This window comes from Thamnophis sirtalis, unplaced genomic scaffold (genome assembly GCF_051295495.1).
Source record: "Thamnophis sirtalis isolate CommonGarterSnake01/CBP01778 unplaced genomic scaffold, rThaSir2_p1.2 scaffold_14, whole genome shotgun sequence".
NCBI lineage: Eukaryota > Metazoa > Chordata > Lepidosauria > Squamata > Natricidae > Thamnophis > Thamnophis sirtalis.
In genome coordinates this window covers 9,364,532-9,383,794 of record NW_028261394.1, presented here as the reverse complement: position 1 = coordinate 9,383,794, position 19,263 = coordinate 9,364,532, and the positions used below count along the sequence as shown (strand labels likewise).

General features: G+C 44.6%; 1 protein-coding gene across 1 annotated transcript in view; it reads right to left on the bottom strand.

Moving 5' to 3' along the window:
* The window catches only part of APOLTP (apolipoprotein lipid transfer particle homolog), a 96,945-nt gene that overhangs the window by 58,878 nt on the left and 18,804 nt on the right, over positions 1 to 19,263 (bottom strand). The window contains exons 12-25 of the mRNA XM_087729249.1: positions 19,120 to 19,238; positions 16,267 to 16,512; positions 14,154 to 14,309; positions 13,156 to 13,340; positions 11,101 to 11,283; positions 10,000 to 10,085; positions 8,954 to 9,126; positions 8,488 to 8,647; positions 7,461 to 7,540; positions 6,565 to 6,745; positions 6,217 to 6,372; positions 3,580 to 3,713; positions 2,324 to 2,482; positions 704 to 884 (exon numbers count right to left, since the gene is read on the bottom strand). Of these exons, the coding sequence (XP_087585375.1) occupies positions 704 to 884; positions 2,324 to 2,482; positions 3,580 to 3,713; positions 6,217 to 6,372; positions 6,565 to 6,745; positions 7,461 to 7,540; positions 8,488 to 8,647; positions 8,954 to 9,126; positions 10,000 to 10,085; positions 11,101 to 11,283; positions 13,156 to 13,340; positions 14,154 to 14,309; positions 16,267 to 16,512; positions 19,120 to 19,238 (2,199 nt within the window). The remainder of the gene's footprint in view (positions 1 to 703; positions 885 to 2,323; positions 2,483 to 3,579; positions 3,714 to 6,216; positions 6,373 to 6,564; positions 6,746 to 7,460; positions 7,541 to 8,487; positions 8,648 to 8,953; positions 9,127 to 9,999; positions 10,086 to 11,100; positions 11,284 to 13,155; positions 13,341 to 14,153; positions 14,310 to 16,266; positions 16,513 to 19,119; positions 19,239 to 19,263) is intronic.

Here is a 19,263-nt window from a genome sequence, read left to right as displayed (position 1 = left end):
CTATCTATCTATCTATCTATCATCTATCTATCTATCATCTATCTATCTATCTATCTATCTATCTATCTATCTATCTATCTATCTATCTATCTATCTATCTATCTATCTATCTATCTATCATCTTGCATCCATGCATACATCCAACCAACCAACCAACTACCATAACTAACTAACTAACTAACTAACTAACTAACTAACTAACTAACTAACTAACATCATCTATCTATCTATCTATCTATCTATCTATCTATCTATCTATCTATCTATCTATCTATCTATCATCTATCATCTATCATCTATCTATCTATCTATCTATCTATCTATCTATCTATCTATCTATCTATCTATCTATCTATCATCTATCTATCTATCTATCTATCTATCTATCTATCTATCTATCTATCTATCTATCTATCTATCTATCTATCTATCATTCTCTCTCTGTATCCATCCATCCATCCATCCATCTTATTCACTTCCTATAGCCGTCCATCTCAAATACGTGTTTTTCTAAAGTTTTTCTTGCTTTGATTCTCGAATGTATGTTTGTAAAGCAAAACTACATAAACACAAACAATTAAGATATTTTTTTCCTTGATCGATCTCTGAGACTAGTCCTTTATTCCACACACCCCGCACCCCCAGTAAAATATCATCACCATCAGGATGAGACTTTCAGGCCATGCAGGTGAGGGAATCTTACCTTCCCACTTCTTCAGCAAACGGCCCGAAACATTTTTCCACTGCAGATCGGCTATGAAAAGGATGCGGTTGTTATAATTCACCTTGAAACTGGTGCTGCTTTGTAGAGAAGGGTGGGAAGTACTGGAATGCTGCAGCCGGGTCCTGTAATCCAGATTTTTTTCAGGGACTTGGATCACAAACTAGATGGAAAAATGGGTTGTGCCCATGTTATAGGAAAAGAAAGTCTTGGATGCAAAGCAACAGCAGTTAACAGGTAGCTCTTGACTTACGATTAAAATCAGATCAAGGAGATCCACCTTCATGAACTGTCTGCTACAAAAGGGCTAGAAGATTCCCCAACTCCGTTCTCAAGGTTTGTTACTCTATCCTTCCTTCTTGGTACTAAAAGTAACTAAAGGAAATCCATACGAATCTGGCTTCTAGGAGGAGAAATGGCGACTGCAGCAGAACGAAGAAACATCGAGTAGACAGGCTCTTCCAAATTCCTCTCTGGACTAGGAGAGGACTTGAGATCAACCCCAAATGCTCCAGACAGCTGTTCCTTGCAAGGAGACTACAATATTGCTGTCTTCAGTAGGTTCAGAGCTCTGGGAGAGGAAGGAATAACCATCTTGCTCAAACTGCGACTGGCATCTTTGACGTGGCACTAAGTTCAAATACTTCCTTTCTAATCAGCAGAAGCAAAATTTCCATTGCTAAGTAAGGTGAGTCACGCCTGAGTTTACAAGCATCTTTGCCACAGTTAGGTAGCAAAGCACTTCGGCTGTTAAATGAATCATGTGGTTGTTAAGTGAATTCAGCTTACCCCGTGGACTTTTGAGTATGAACAAGAATATCAGTATCTGTACCCCTTTCACTTGGAAAGCAGTTTGGGATAGCAGAAAGAGTTGCAATAAACTTATGACACTAATGCCTGCAATCTATATGGTGTGTGTGTGTGTGTGTGTGTGTGTGTGTGTGTGTGTTCCTGCATAACTCTGGAACGCCTCGAGCAATTTCAACCAAACTTGGTACACAGATGTCTTACCTCTCTGGAAACAAATACTGTGGGAGTAAGACACCCCTAGCATCCCTTGGGGTGTTTGTTCTGCTAACATACAGCCTGTTGTGCCTTAAAATGGCTTCTACTGTACTGCCGTAAAATGGCTTCTACTGTACAGCACAGCAGAGTCCCCATGGTAATGGCTTCACAGTACTCCACAAGGGGGGGGGTCCCTCTGGTGAGGGGGGAAATCCAACATTAGAAATTACGTTTGGTCCGGATATTCCCCCCCCCCCTCCTATAAATAAATACCCAGGCAACGGTGGGTTATCGGCTATAAAACATACAATGAAGCAATACTATCTTCTTGTCAAATGCAGTAGAGATGATTTGGAGGATTGCTTGGTTGGAGAATGCGATTTATGACACACCCTGGGGAGAGGGGGGGGGGGAAACAGGGTCATACTTGGGCCATAAATGACCTGGGGTCAGAGCTGGCTTCACTTGGGTACATGCCAACATGTTGCTCCTAATAAATAACTGGATTTCTCCTGAAGCTTGGCTCGAGGCTCATGGTTTAATTAAGGCATCTGTTGGAAACCTGACACACGACACGCCCAGTCCTGCTATGCCTACCTCCATGAAGTAGCTCCTCAGAGTGGCCTGCGAATGATTTTTGAACGTCTGGCTGATGATCACCTTCCTCATATTGTTGACTTCATCCCAGTGTTTCCCGTAGTTAGCCTCCAAGCGGGAGTGAAGCTGGGTTGCAGTGTCTTCATGGTACAAAGAGACCTGGAGAAAGGTTACAGGTTGAGCATTTAGCATCTTCCCTCGTAACAACTGCTCTTCCAAGAAGAATCTTGGAGGACATCCCTGGATGACGGAGTTTGTGCCAGGTCCTAGTCCTCCGTTGTAGAGAATAACGAAGATGACCTAGATCGAGATAGGCAAGATCTCCATGCTACCAAAGCAACGAAGAATAAAGCAAATCTGAGGTCCACAAAATACGAGGAGGATGCTCAGGCAGACACCCCCTCAACTCGCATAGGTATCCGGAGGGGAGGAGTATAGCACAGTCACGCTTGCAAGAAAGAGTCTGTTGTTGCAACCACTCGCAATAAAAGTAGTTTCCGCCTTCCTCTGGAATTAATTTCCTGGTCTGATCTACCTACCTACCTACCACTGAGCCACAGTGGCATAGTGGTTAGAGTGCAGCCTACTTCTGCTGATCACTGGCCTCCAGCAGTTTGGCAGGTCGAATCTCACCAGGCTCAAGGTTGACTCCGCCTTCCATCCTTCCGAGGTCATAAAATGAGGACCCGGATTGTTGGGGGCAATATAGTGACACTGTAAACCACTTAAGAGGGCTGTGAAGTGGAATATTAGTCTGTGCTATCGCTGTTGTTCTTCCCTTTCTCCTTCCTTCCTTCCTTCCTTCCTTCCTTCCTTCCTTCCTTCCTTCCTTCCTTCCTTCCCCCCTTCCTGGGCCGTAAAGCACTATGAAGCAGTATATAAGTCTAAGTGCTATTGCTGTTGTTCTTCCCTTTCTCCTTCCTTCCTTCCTTCCTTCCTTCCTTCCTTCCTTCCTTCCTTCCTTCCTTCCTTCCTTCCTTCCTTCCTTCCTTCTTTCCTTAAGTCTAAGTGCTATTGCTATAAGGTCTGACACTCATCCAGGTAGTTTCTCAGCAGGAGTCATTCCATTGCTTCGTCCCACCATTGTCTGTCTTCATGCTCAACTTCCATCCAAACCCCTTCACACCCAATCAGAATAGAGCTGGAAGGGACCTTGGAGGCCTTCTAGTCCAACCCCCCGGCTCAAGCAGGAGTCCCTAGACCATTTCAGATGGTCAGTATGTTTTGCACCTTTTGGGAACAATGCATCTCTTTACCTTGTGATTGTAAGTTAGACTCTGAGTACAATGAAATTTGTGCTCTAGATCCAATCTGTAAACCTCTGGCCAGCTGTTCTCCTGTTTTAACTTCTGGGCCATGTTGCATTCGTGCTGAAGCTTCTTGGCATCTCCTTCTCCAGGAAACCATGCATGTAGGAAGAGACGAAGATTTACATTTCAAACTGGGATGATCTTTTTTGGACAGCCTTCTGTCTTTCCGGATCTGGCCTTAGCCCGAGCTTTAGATCAGTTCCCAACATCTCTAATGATCATGGAACCTGATCCCATTAGATCAGTGTTTCTCAACCTTGGCAACTTGAAGATGTCTGGACTTCAACTCCCAGAATTCCCCAGCCAGCGAATGCTGGCTGGGGAATTCTGGGAGTTGAAGTCCAGACATCTTCAAGTTGCCAAGGTTGAGAAACACTGCATTAGATCTCCACCTTTTGTGCTATTGAACTAATATTCTACTCAAATGGAACGGAGTAGCCTGATCAAGTTTTCCATAAATCCTTTTAAGCATGCAGTATATAGATTTTTTTTCCATTTTTTCTTAAGAAAGTACATTAAGCGGGCCAATCACCTGACCTGACTTGGCTCACAACCATTTAATGCTGTTGTCAATGAATCACTGCAGTTGTGAATCAAATTATAGGATCCTTAAGTCAACTACATGGTCATTAAGTGAATCCATTCTTTGGGATAGTTTTTTTTTTTAAAAAATGCCACCTATAGAGATGAGAAGTGATGTTTGTGTGTTTGTGTGTGTGTGTGTGTGTATGTGTGTGCATATATATTTGGGCATATTTGGGCATACCGGAGGCTGTAAAAATCTAATAGATACTTTTCACCCTGGCTTGGCTGATAACGGATAAGAGCCTGTGGCCTAATGGCTAAGATGTCTGCCTAGTATGTAATATAGCCCAGGTTCAAATCCCAGTAAGGGTATGGCTAGCTGATGAGAGCTAAATAGCTTGAAATAGATCTAGGCAGGGGAGGCACAGCCTCACCACTGTCAATCATGAAAAGGAAAAAAAATGTAAACAGGAAAAGGCGAGTGCTGAGGTTAGGCTAGCTAGCTGCTGCCTCACCTGAATGACTGCCTGTTTAAAAAAGCCTCTAAAAAGCGCCCTCTACTATGAGGCAGGAGAACTGCATGCCATATCTAGTCTGACTTTTTAGGCGCTCGAGCAGAGTAAAGCGAGGGTTAAAAGCCTAAAAAATCCTGAAGTAGTTGAGGCACGCAGTTCTCCTGCCTCATAGTAGAGGGCGCATTTTTTTAGAGGCTTCAACTCTGTCATTCTGTTTAAAGCTGCAGCATCGCGCTCACTCTTCCTCCTCTCTTTCTCCGTTTCTGATGCCCCCCACCCACGCTCCCTCTTTTCCTTCAAATTTCCTTTTTTTCTTTAATAAATGCAATGCTCAGGCATTCTCTCCTCTCCCGCAACACCCCACCGACGAAAGCACTTTCTTTCACCTGCCTGTGCTCGTGGCAGAGCTCAGGCAGGTGAAAGGAAGTGCTTTAGGCTCAGGTGGGCGAAAGAAAGGGCTTCACTGACTAAAGCACTTTATTTCACCCGCCTGACCCTAAAGCACTTTCTTTCGCCTGCCTGCGCTCTGCCGCGGGCGAAAGAAAGTGCTTTAGTCAGTGGGGTGTCGGGGGAGAGAAGAGAGTGTTCAGAAATCAGTGCCTCACCAGCCATAAACCTCACTGCACGTCACTGATATATATATATATATATATATATATATATATATATATATATATATATATATATATATATATATGTGTGTGTGTGTGTGTGTGTGTGTGTGTGTGTGTGTGTGTGTGTGTGTGTGTGTGTGTGTGTGTGTGTGTTTGTGTGTGTATGTATGTATGTATGTATGTATGTATGTATGTATATATCACTCATCACGAAATCTCCAGAACTGTAAAACCTACAAACTTGAAATTTGGCACATATGTTCCTCTTGGCTTCTAGGTGCTCGTTAAGAAAGGATTTTTCAAAATGACCACCAGATCATGAGTGTTTCTTATACAATATTATATTAACATGCTCTGATGATAAGGAGTTAGACATTCTACTTCACCTCCCCACCTGAAAGGAACTCTGTTCCAACTGCCAGTTGCCTTATATTAACACGCTCTGATGCTACCCTTGGGCATGGCTGGCATATGACTCTTCTGGCCCAGAGGCTTGGAGTTTAGATATTCTACTCCCCCACCCCACCTGTAAAGAACTCTGTTCCAACTGCCAGTCGCCTTATATTAACACACTCTGATGCTAAGGAGCTAGACATTCTACTCCACCTCCCCACCTGTAAAGAACTCTGTTTCAACTGCCAGTTGTCTTATATTAACATGCTTTGATGCTACCCTTGGGCATGGCTGGCATATGACTCTTCTGGCCTGGGGGCTTGGAGTTTAGACATTCTACTCCCCCACCCCACCTGTAAAGAACTCTGTTCCAACTGCCAGTTGCCTTATATTAACACACTTTGATGCTAAGGAGTTACACATTCTACATTAATTTTCAAGTTTTAACTGTCAATGTATCATGCCCGATTGTAACTACTCATTAATTTTGAAGCTTTAAGTGTCAATTTATCAAACCCAATCACATAGTTTCATACCAAACAATCCATATTTAATTCTCAGGATGTTGGACCAGACTTGTCCTCGTTTTTGCAGAAGAAAAATGACGTGAGATCCAAAAACGCCGGGAATGTGGGTTTCTGCTTCCAGGGAATAATGCCTTAGCTCATTATCTGCCTTTTTCTCGAAACACACTAAGAAACAAACACAAAGGCAATCAAGATCAGAAATGCATTAAGCCGGAACAGGAATACAAGTAGTTTTCGAGTTACAACCGTTCGTTTGGTCAAAATCGGACACTCTAAAGACTTCGTAAAGGCAAGGAAAAGGCTTTAGGTCTGTCTCCAGTTTTATCCAGGTTGTCTCTGGGGCTACAGTGTCCTTACCTGCAAAGGACGCAGCATCCTTCAGCAGGTTAATCAAGGATACTGAAAATGCCACTTTCTGGCTGGCCAGTCTTGTGAGGTTTCCTGTAAGGACAACAGGACTGCCATGTCTTAGCAATTTGGCCTCCAGACGGATTGCATATCTCTGCTCTCCTGCCACGGATGGCAAATCGGTCCTGCCCTGCAAAAAATTAGACGTATCTCATTGATTTTGGTAATTAAAATATCTGGTCAGAGACCCACAAGAGGCACTTTCTCAATTGAAGATACACTAGCTGGTGTTGTGGCCTGCCAGTGGCCAGTGGAGCTGGCAACAGATTTGGACAGTGAGGAGGTTGAGGAGGAACCTGGGCCAGTCCTGGAGTCTGGGGAAGGCTCTGATGAGGGCTCTGTGTTGGAGGCAGAGAGGGGGCCAGGGCCGTATGCCAATTATCAGCTGCTTTCAGAGTCAGACATCAGTGAGGCAGAGGAACAGCTGGAGCCTGTTCCCAGTGTGCGCATGCGCAGAGTTGCCAGACGAAGGGAAGAGCTAAAGAACAGGGGTCGACTTGGGAGTAAGGCCAGAGGTGGACGATGAATGGCCCCTCCCAGAGGAAATAAAAGAGGAGTGAAAGGGGAGTGGAGTTTTCAGGAGACAATTTGTTCGCTTAATTGGTTCGTGATTCTCCGAGGCTCCTTGCCCAGCTCTGCAGATATCAGCCTGGCAGCTCTCCAAGCCAGAGAAGGTCTGTGACTGTAAATCCTCCCTTGAAAGACTTTGCTTAGTGTGAATGAGCAGAATTCACAGCAAATTAATAAAAAGGTTTTTTGTCAGGACAAGGAGTTTGCTTCATGCTCTCGGGAAGCCTTGGTCAGAACAGCTGGGTCTTTGGTTCCAGACCAGGTGAGACACCTACCTTGATGTAGTAAATGGTGTTATCATTGACGATCAGTTCCAAATGCCCAACGCGAGAGTATTTTGAGATTTCAATTTTGCCTGGTAAAGGCAGAAAAAAGAATAAGTTAATTCCCACTTGTGTTTTCCCATGGATAGATAGCTTAATGCAAATGGAAGGCAACTTTAAGACAGGTGGACTTCAACTCCCAGAATTCCTCAGCCAGCTCACAAGATCTTCTCACAAAAGATCTCTTTCCTAACTCCTTCTTATTTTTCCTCCAGTGACCCAAGATAGGGATCAAGGTTTGTTATTTTTTAAATAAATAACTGTGAATTGCCCAGTCTTTGGTCAATCTTCCAAAGGTCCTTCCAGAAGACCTTACAAGCGGACTTCTCTCTTTTCCCATTTACAGTGCTAGGAGACTTTGGATCTAAAATGACTTCTTTGCCATGGAGCAGTGTTGATCAGATAATTCAAGAGTTTTAAATCTCATGTTTTCAAATTTTGCAGGAGATGATGATGTTAAGGGGAAGAAGGGAAAGAAGGGGATGAAAAGGAAGAAGCAGGAGAAGAAAGAGAAGAACAACAGGAAGAAGAGGAGGAGGAGGAGGAGAAGAAGAGGAGAGGAGAAGAAGAAGGAGAAGAAGAGGAAGAAGAAGAGAAGAGGAGAAGGAGGAGAAGGAGAAGAGGAGGAGGAGGAGAAGAAGTGGAGGAAGAAGAAGAGGAGAAGGGGAGGAGAAGAAGAAGAAGAGGAGGAGGAGAAGAAGAGAAGAGGAGGAGAAGAAGAAGAAAGAGAAGAAGAGGAAGAAGAAGAGAAGAGGAGAAGGAGGAGAAGGAGAAGAGGAGGAGGAGGAGGAGAAGAGGAGGAAGAAGGAGAACAAGAATAAGAATAAGAAGACGAAGACCAAGAAGAAGAGACCTAAACAAATATGCTACATGGTGTTGAAAAACAAATTTGGGAAACTCTACTGTTATAAGCTTTGCATATGGTGATGACTTAGAGCCCCCAAAGAATGGACACCTAGAAGCTCTAATTGGTCCTCACCATTCAGTAGCATTTTTGCCTTCGGCTCGATGAATTCAATTCTGATTTTTTTCTGAGGGATGTTCCAGTGGAAGTCAAAAGCCACATTTCTCTTCAGCTCCGATTCTGGACTCCCCATAAAGAAATGGAGCCCGGCTTCATTTGGGATCCAAGAACCTTTCTGGAGAAGAAGAAAGATACGTCGTAAGACCAGTAATACCAAAATGAAGTCTAAATAATCGATAATGGCAATAAGGTACACATTCGTGTTGGTTTGATGAGAAGAAAATGGATATAAACAGTAAAGGATCTTCTGTTAACCAATATTAACTATAACAACTAATAACGGAATTATAATGATAAGGGATACATATTTATATCTATCTATACTCTCTCTCTCTCTCTCTCTCTCATGTGTACTTTACATGTTTGTTAATAAAAATCTTTTAAAAATAATAATTAAATAAATAAATAAATAAAACCAGACCTGAGCCACGTAATTGTATGCTGCTTTTATTAAATACTGCTGTAGGTTTCTGTCCTGCTTCCTTAGCGTAATGGCGAGTTTGACGGGTCCAGGGAATGGAAGAAGGAAAGGCCCAGTCTTGTCATCAGGGAGAAAAACCTCTGAGCAGAGCTGCCAGCCAAACATCCTCGAGGCTGCCGTTAAAACCGAAAAGGGAGAAAACAATTTTTTTTTAAAAAGTGAAGGACATTCTTTGGTGTCCTTCATCCAGGAAAATATTCTTAGCATCTATCAGCCACACCTTGCTCTAAGAGGGAAATGCATTGTGTGAAACGCCTTCTGATGAACCCGTTTCTTTCAGATTGCGTGGAGTTTCTACCTGCAGCATTGTTGTGGGCTGCCAGGGGCCAGCGGAGCTGGCAGCAGAGTCGGACAGTGAGGAGGTTGGGGAGGAACCTGGGCCAGTCCTGGAGTCTGGGGAAGGCTCTGATGAGGGCTCTGTGTCGGAGGCAGAGAGGGGGCCAGGGACATCTGACAGTTATCAGCTGCCTTCAGAGTCAGACATCAGTGAGGCAGAGGAACAGCTGGAGCCTGTTCCCAGTGTGCGCATGCGCAGAGTGGCCAGACGAAGGGAACAGCTAAAGGACAGGGGTCAACTTGGGAGTAAGGCCGCAAATGGACGATGAATGGCTCTCCCAGAGGAAATAAAAGAGGAGCGAAAGGGGACTGGAGTTTGCAGGAGACAATTAGTTCGCTTAATTGGCTCGTGACTCTCCGAGACTCCTTGCCAGGTTTTGCAGATATCGGCCTGGCAGCTCTCCAAGCCAGATAAGGTCTGTGACTGTAAATCCTCCCTCGAAAGACTTTGCTGGAGGTGAATGAGCAGAATTCACAGTTAATTAATAAAAGGGGTTTTTGTCGGGACAAGGAGTTTGCTTCATGCTCTCGGAAAGCCTCGGTCAGAACAGAGAACATGGTTTAAAAGGATCTGCCTTGAAGCACTTCTGATTTTTCTGCAAAATGCAACCCCGGAAGGTGATGGATGCAAAATTTACTAGTTAGTTTACCTTCCTCACTGGTGCACAGTTCAGTTTGGCCCAGGAAACGGTCATTGGTTTTCGTTTTCTCCCTTGCAGTAATGTAGAGCTTAGAGCTATGAAAGAGGGAGAGAATCGGGAATTCTTATAATGCAGCTCACTGAATACTTTTGACAGACAGGAATCACAACAACCGTTTTGTGGGATTAATTGATAAATACTTATCCTACATAAATTGCAAAGGGTCTCACTAGACTTGATCATCACTTCAGCTTCTGTTGATGCCGTTCATTTTATCAGTGCCTGGATCAGTGGTGGGATTCAAAATTTTTTACTACTGGTTCTGTGGGTGTGGCTTGGTGGGTGTGGCGTGGCAGGAGTGGCAGGGGAAGGATACTGTAAAATCTCCATTCCCTCCCCACTCCAGGGGAAGGATACTGCAAAATCTCAATTCCCTCTTCACTCCTGGGGAAAGGATACTGGAAAATCTCCATTCCCTCCCCACTCCTGGGGGAAGGATACTGGAAAATCTCCATTCCCTCCCCACTCCTGGGGGAAGGATACTGGAAAATCTCCATTCCCACCCCACTCCTGGGGGAAGGATGCTGTAAAATCTCCATTCCCTCCCCACTCCTGGGGGAAGGATACTGCAAAAACTCCCTTCTCTTCCTGCTCCTGGGGGAAGGATGCCGTAAAATCTCCATTCCCCGCTACTCCTGAGGGAAGGATGCTACAAAATCTCCACCCCCCCCCCACTCCTGGGGGAAGGATACTGCAAAAACTTCATTCTCTCCCCATTAACCTGCTTTCCAGCTTCATTCTCCTGTGCAGGGCAACAAAAGAAGACCCAGCCAATCAACTGGGACTCAGGAGGCAGCGAATAGATCAGGGGCGGGGCCAGCCAGAGGTGGTATTTGCCAGTTCTCCAAAGTACTCAAAAATTCTGCTACTAGTTTGTCAGAACTGGCTGAATACCACCTCTGGCCTGGATCGATTACTGGAAAGCTGAATATTTTATTTTAACCACAACTCCCATCACCGCAAAACCGCCTGCGTTGGCTTGGGGGATGAACTGAGGTTCCAGAAACATTTGACCAGCCCTCGGTTCTGTGTATTTTGTGTCTGTTTTACCTGAAATGAACAATTTCCATAAGGTCTTCAGGAGTGTTCCAAACAAATTTAAATTCCTTCCCTTTTTTCACCTGGATTCCACCGTCAAGGTTGGCTGAGGATCTCAAGACCGTTGACCACTTCAAGCCAGCATCCCCCAGAACTCCTACAATTCCCATCTGGGCAGAAATCTGTAGGGAAACGCTGGCAAAATATATAGAGAAGAAGAGATTTCATTGTAAGAGTTCGATATAGAGTTTCAATGTCTTTTTCTAAAAAAATGTTTTCACATGGCTCATGGAGTCTCAGGTCTTTGAGAGACTTTCTCTTTCAACCCTTCTACAGGTAGTCCTCAACTTATGATCACAACTGAGCCCACATTTTCTGTTGCTAAGTGAGAAAGTTGTTAAGTATTGCCCCATTATACAACATTTCTTCTCACAGTTGTTAAGAGAATGACTGCAGTTGTTAAGTTAGTAGACAGTTGTTGAGTGACTCTGGTTGTTGTGACCCACCAGTAGACAGAACAGCTGGCAGCAGATTCAGACAATGAGGAGGTTGGGGAGGAAGATGGGCCAGTCCTGGAGTCTGGGGAAGACTCTGATGAGGGCTCTGTGTCGGAGGCAGAGAGGGGGCCAGGGCTGTCTGACAGTTATCAGCTGCCTTCAGAGTCAGACATCAGTGAGGCAGAAGAACAGCTGGAGCCTGTTCCCAGTGTGCACATGTGGAGAGTTGCCAGAGGAAGGGAACAGCTAAAGAACAGGGGTCGACTTGGGAGTAAGGCCACAGGTGGACGATGAATGGCCCCTCCCATAGGGAATAAAGAGGATTGAAAGAGGAGTGGGCTTTTGCAGGAGACAATTAGTTCATCAGTGTGAAGATTTGTTTATCTGAGAGACTGCTTGCCAAGTAGAATAGAATAGAATAGAATAGAATAGAATAGAATAGAATAGAATAGAACAGAACAGAACAGAACCCTTTATTGGCCAAGTGTGATTGGATACACAAGGAATTTGTCTTTGGTGCAGATGTTCTCAGTGTACATAAAAAGACAAGATACATTCATCAAGAATCATAAGGTGCAACATTTAATGATAGTCATAGGGTACAAATAAGCAATCAGGAAACAATATCAATGTAAATCACAAGGATACAAGCAACAAAGTTTATAGTATTTCCTTGTACCATGTTGCACCTGGAAGCTGTCAACCTGGCAACTCTCCAAGGACTGATAAGGTCTGTGTTTGCAATTCACCCTTGAAAGACTGTTTGCTGGGACTTTGCTGGATGTGAATGTTAAAAATTCACTTTAGCCAAATAAAAAGAGGGTGTTTTTTTTCGGGACAAGGAGTCTGTTTCGTGATTTGGTGAAGCCTAGGTTAGAGCACTGGCTACCCCATGGACTTTGCTTGTCGGGAGGTTGCAAAGGGGAAACACATAGCCCCCGGATGCTACCACTATCATAAATGTGAGTCAGTTGCCAAGCATCTGAATTTCGATTATGTGACCACAGGGATGTGCAACAGTTGAAAGTGTGTGACAAATGAACCTGTCACTTTTTTTCAGTGCTGTTGCAACTTCAAATGGTAACTAAGTGAAGGGTTGTAGGGAGAAGACTGAGGAGGAGGAGAAGAAGAAGAGAAGAGGAGGAGAAGGAGGAGAAGGGAAAGAAGAAGAGGAGAAGAGGAGGAGGAGAAGGAGGAGAAGGAAAAGAAGAAGAGGAGAAGAAGAGGAGAAGAAGGAGAAGGAAAAGAAGAAGAGGAGGAGAAGGAAAAGAAGAAGAGAAGAGGAGGAGGAGAAGGAGAAGAGGGAAAAGAAGAAGAGGAAGAAAAGGAGAAGAAGGAAAAGAAGAAGAGGAGGAGAAGAGGAGGAGAAGGGAAAGAAGAAGAGAAGAGGTGGAGAAGGAAAAGAAGAAGAGAAGAAGAGGAGGAGAAGGAGGAGAAGGAAAAGAAGAAGAGGAGAAGAAGAGGTGGAGAAGTAGAAAAGGAGATTAGAGGAGGTATCGTGTTGGAAACCGTGCAAAGAAGGAAGAAAACTAGTATCTGGAAAGAGAACGCAGCTCTGGAAGTTCGCTACCTTGGCTTGAGATAGCCGTCGATGATAAAATGGTTGTGTTTCTTGAAGTTTGTGTCTCCTCTGGCCGTCAGATTGACAGCTCCTGAAGCATTAAATCCCAGGCAGACAGGAAACCCCGAGATGGTTGGAAATAACACTTCTTCGGTTGCTAGGCTCCATCTTTTCTTCCACTGGACTTCTTGGCCCTGTTGGGAAGTGAGTAGAAATGACGATAAGTCAACTAGCCTGTGGGAGGGGCTCATGAATTGGCACAAAGCCAGGGGCGGGCTGCTATGGGTTCACCCTGGTTCAGGAGAACCTGTAGCTAACGTTATGGCCGATTCAGAGAACCTCCAAATCCGAACCTCTGGCTGGCCACCCCCACCCCACTCCGCTCATCCCATCCTGCCCCATCCTGCCCCACCATTCCCACCCTGTCCTGCCCCTTCCACCCTATGCCTGCTCCTCCCATCCCTCCCAGCCCCTCCCACCCCTCCCAGGAGTCTCCGTTTTGGATACAAGATAAGTGCAGGGCCCACACGGAAGCTCGGGGTGGGGGTGGGGGAAACGGGCCTCTCGGAAGCTCCTTAAGGCTGGAAATGGGCCTGTTTCTGGCCTCTGGGGGGGGGCTTCTGGAGCCCGGAGTGGAAGTTTTCTCTCTCCCAGATGCTTGAGGAAAGCCTCCGGAGCCTGGGGAAGGTGAAAACAGGAGCCCCGCTGTGATGCAGGAGGCTGACTAAGCCACACACCCACCATGGCCATGCCCACCAAGCAACCAGGCAGAGAACCTGTTGCTGAAATCTTTGTGCCCCCAGCACAAAGCAATAAAACACCAATTTTTAACATGACCTGGAATTATTTTCTCTACTAAAGTCAGGTGCGGATGCTGGAAGTGGGGGAGCAGAGGGAAAAGAACCTTCTCAAGAAGTTTGATGGTTGTCCTACTGAGCTTTTCTAACTGTGTCAGAGGCCCGGAGATCTCCCTTTAGAAACGATTGCCCTGGTCGCAGTGCTCTTACCTTCAAAACTTTCATTGTTAGCTCTGCCAGGTTCAAAGAGTAATGCTTGGCTTGGCTTCTGAGATCGCCACAGTCAAGAATCATCAGCTCATTTCCAAAGATTTTGAGACTAACTTTGCATTTGGGCTTCTTCTTTTTCCCCATTTTTTTGGTGAACTGAAGCATAAGCAGAAAGAGAGAGATAGAGAGAGATAGAGATAGAGAGAGGGAGGGAGGGAGAGAGAGAGAGGGGGGAGGTGTGGGGGTGGGGTGGGGTGTGGTGACCACATCCAACTTAGTTGCAAAACAAAAACCTGAAACAAAGTTCAACAAAGTTTGAAGCCAGCAGGGGTTTCAAACTAAGACTATGGGTCATCAAGAGCCAGCCAGCGTGACCCGTCAAAACCGCGGTCCACTAAAGCGCTCCCGATTAAAGCGCGTACCTGATGTCATCAGCAGCGCGACAAATACGACCATGGAAAAAAAAGGGCACTTTAAAAAGCGCTTTTAAAGCAAGCCGATTCACATAAAGGTAAGGGTTAGGTTTAGGGTTAGGGTTAGGTTTAGGGTTACGTTAAGCGTTAGGGTGAGGTTTAGGGTTAGGTTAAGGGTTAGCGTTAGGTTTAGCGTTAGGTTAAGGGTTAGGTATAGGGTTAGGTTTAGGGTTAGGTTAAGGGTTAGGCTTAGGGTTAGGTTTAGGGTTAGGTTTGGGGGGTTAGGTTTAGATTTACCCTTTAATTTTAAGTTTACCGCTCACAGCGTGCTGTTTTCGTCGCGCTGTGATGACGTCACGTATGCGCTTTCGTCGAGCGCGCTTTAGTCTACCGCGGTTTTGTGGTGGAACCGCCAGCCAGAGGCAGCTATTAGAGAGCTGGTAACTCATTGTTATCAAGGCTCGGTGGAGACATGATAGCAATCTTCCAATACTTGAAGGGGTGCCTTAAGAACAAGGGCACTGATTTATTCTCTGTAGCACCTGAGAGCAGGACAAGCAATGGGTGGAAACTTACCAGAAGGAGACCCAAACTGGAATTAAGGAGGAATTTCCTGACAGTGAGAACAATTAATTAATGGAACAGCTTGCCTCCGGGAGTTGTGGATGCTCCATCACTGGAGACTCTCAAGGAAAAATTGAGAAATGGTATAAGAACTTCTGCCTTGGGCTAGACGGTTGGACTAGAAGACCTCCAAGATCCCTTCCAGCCTTACGATTGGTTAAAACTCTCCAGGAATGTGAACAGAGGACTTTCTTCACTCCGCCACATCAAATCCATCCATGGAAGATGCCAGGAATTGAACCAGTGAGCTTCTACATGAAAATTGTGTGTTTTCTGAAAAGATGTGGGCCTTCTATGAAAAAGTATTAAATCAAAACCATGCTGGATCAAACCAAAGATGGACAGTTGAATTAGATCTCTTTTTGTGGGTTTTCCAACTTCAGAGCTACAGAATTAGAAGAAAGTCGTCCTACCTATTAGTAGTCCTGTCTGACATCTTCTCAATTTTTTCCTGCTCTCCTTTGATGTGAAATAACCTAATCTAGGTGCTACTCAGACATGGGAACCATAGGTTGGATTCACTTACCTTCCCTACTGGTTTACAAATGTGAGCGTGCTCATCTGTGCAAGCGTACCGCCTTCTGCGGATGCACAGTGCTCGTGCATTATGTCGGGGCAGGTGGTCGGAGCCTCCTGCAGCCGCCACTACCGGTTCGCCCGAACCAGAGAGAACCGGCTGAATACCACCTCTGATGGGAACTCTCCCAAGACAATTTGGTGAGGGGAGCCAAATGTCAACTCATAAAGTTGCATACTGTCGGCTAGAGTCGGATCTCAGATTACTACAGCAGGCTTGGGAGGGGTGCACCACATTGGCGAATGTGATTTATGACACAGACTGAGGGGAGGGAAGGAACGGGTAAAGTTCAGCTATAATTCAAGTGGGGCTTAGATCTGACAGCAATACAGTATTGCCAAAATGATGCTCCTAATAAATGACTGGTTTTCTTTTGAAACTTGGCTCGAGGCTCATGAATCAATTAGGGCATCTCTCAGAAACCCGACACAATCCTTGTGCAGATATAAGCGCTCCTAGATAGAACAAGTGAATACCCACGGATGACACATTAACGTACCTTTTTCACGAAGTCATTAATCTTATGGTATTGTCCAGGTGGACAATTCCTTTCTGTTCTCAGTCCAGTTTTATTTCCTTTAGGTAGGTGACTTTTCAAATTGAATTGCTTGGACAATGGCTTATTTTGAGGAATCTTGTTCACCATCTGCATGGGAGATTCTGTCTTAACACGCCTTCCTTTGGTGTCTTGAAAGTTAAAAAATGTTCTGACAATATCTTCCATATTCTCCAATCTGACTCCAACCTTTTAAAAAAAATGGTTGTATGATATTTAGAAGGCCACAATCTCAGACATTCTGCTGCCTCAACTAAAGAACCATGTTGGCTTCCTTCATTAAAAGAACCTTAAATGCTTGGTAGACCAATTATCTGTTTGCTTCCTTCCATATTTTGCCATTGAGGTTCTACAACCTCTCCTAGCTGACCCTATCAAATGAGAAAGACCATCAATGAAAGGGTTTATTCAAGAGTGATGTGACATTGGTTGAATGCTTTTCATTTAGAACTTTAAAGGAGGATCTTAGAGCTGAGGTATCACAGTGGTTAGAGTGCAGTACTGCAGGCTACTTCAGCTGACTGCTAGCTGCAGTTCGGCAGTTCAAATCTTACTGGCTCAAGGTTGAGCCTCCCATCCTTCCGAGGTGGGTAAAATGGGGACCCAGATTGTTAGGGGCAAGAGGCTGGTTCTGTAAACCACTTAGGAAAAGGTGAAGGTAAAAGTTTCCCTCGCACTTATGTGCTAGTTGTTCCCGACTCTAGGGGGCGGTGCTCATCTCCATTTCAAAGCCAAAGAGCCAGCACTGTCCAAAGACATCTCTGTGGCTTGATTAAATGCTGTTACCCTCCCACCAAAGGTGGTTCCTATTTTTCTACTTGCATTTTTACATGCCTTCGAACTGCTAGGTTGGCAGAAGCTGGGACATGTCACGGGAGCTCACTCCGTTACGCGGCATTAGGGATTCGAACTGCCGAAGTGCTGACCTTTCTGATCAACAAGCTCAGCATCTTAGTCTCTGAGTGTCCCTTCTAAACTGCTTAGAGAGGGCCATAAAAACACTGCGAAGCAGTATATAAGTCTAAGTGCTATTGCTATCTTTTTAATTTCTTTTATTTTAGGAAACTTTTACAATGATTGAAGAACAATTGCAATAGTTTTTATAGTTATTCTGATTTTATGCTTCATGTTTATTTTTTATCATCAGTACACAAATTACTATAATTGGTACTCATTTGTTTTTGGGTGCTATGATAATCACTTTATATTGGCTAGTATGATATTTTATGTGAAAGTGTTGACTGATAATTGTTCAGGAGACAGCTGCATAAATAAACACTTGCTATACGCCCATTATCGACAAGAAGAGCTCTCTCTTAACAGAAGAGCTGTTAAAAATAAATTAAGTAAAGTTCTGCCTTATGTATTTATCTTCAGAGATAAATCAGTGCTAGTGGGAAGAGCTAGTTTAACTTCTCTTTTACCCCCAATTAGTTTGCTGAAATTCTTGCAAACTATCAGTACATCTTGTTGAGGAAAATTCTGCTATGAGTCTAGCCTAGGGAAAATAATTACTCTTGCCCTGAATTCATGGACTTTATTTATTTATGAACATTTACCGTATTTTTCAAAGTATAAGATGCACTTTCCCCCTCCCTAAAAGAGGATGAAAATTTGGGTGCGTCTTATACACCAAATGTAGCCCGCCCACCTGCCCCCACCATTTGGCCTCTGCCTCCCAGCAATTTACATCCTTGCAGCAAACAGCTTGTTTCAGTTTCAGCTTCAGCACAGCCTGATTAGCACAAGTAGCTGATTGTCATTTGGATCAGCCTCCCAACCATCAGCTGTTTCAGGCTGCAGGGATTGCCATTGCCTATTGCCACCTCCGTACGCCCCATTTTCAGCCTCCGCACACCCTGTTTTCTGCCCATTCTGATCCCCACAGTCGGAATGGTCAGAAGCCAAAAACAGAGCATGCAGAAGCTGAAAATGGCATACGGAGGCCGAAAATAGGGCGTGCGGAGGCAGCTGAAACAGCTGATTGTGGGGAGGGCCGACAATCAGCTGTTTGCGCTAATCAGGCTGTGCTGAAACGGAAACTGAAATGGGCTGTTTGCTGTTTGCTGCAAGGAGGCAAATTGCTGGGAGGCAGACAGATTTTTTTTCTTGTTTTCCTCCCCAAAAGGTAGGTGTGCCTTATACTTTGGAGTGTCTTATACTCTTAGAAATACGGTGTATGGCTGCTCACTTACACTCAGTGACTCTGGGTGGCTTACAATATATTTTCAATACATCCATATGTAGTCAGTAAACTAATTTTCCAGCTTTTGGAAAATGACCACAATAAAAATGCAAAACAGATTCAAACTGAAATGGTGAATTCTAATTCCGCATATGTAACATAGAACTGGTTGATGGAAGCTTGCTTCAACGTTGAAAATAAGGCAGATTTTTTTTACTCTCTTTGATGAAAGGAAGGTAGCTACGATTGTGGAGGACAAAGCTCTTCATGTCGTTGGGTAAGAGTCAACTGACTGCTATTGATTCCTGCTATTGGTTCCCGCCAAAGGGTGAGGCAGTGGGTGAGTGGGCGGGGCTACATTTGTTGTATAAAATGCACCCAAATTTTCACCCACTTTTAGGGAGGGGGAAAGTGCATCTTATACTTCGAAAAATACAGTAAACGTTATCTAGAGGGACATCAGATTCTAGTCATGGTTGGATCAATGGCCTGACTTGGGATAAAGAAGTTTCTTCTGTTCCTAAGAATACAAATCTGGATTCCTGCATGGGTCATATTTATTTACAGCATTATGCCTAATAGTTGATTCGTGTGTCTTTCAGGTCACTTGCCTCTAAAAGGTTGATAGCCCGTCCCAGCAGATGGATTGTGAAATTGGTCAGGATCAAACGTGGGATAAAAGAGGCAGGAGAGAAGATGACCTGGGCCTCGGCATTTCCACTGGCCATCGCTGGAATTGAATGGAATCCCGAAAC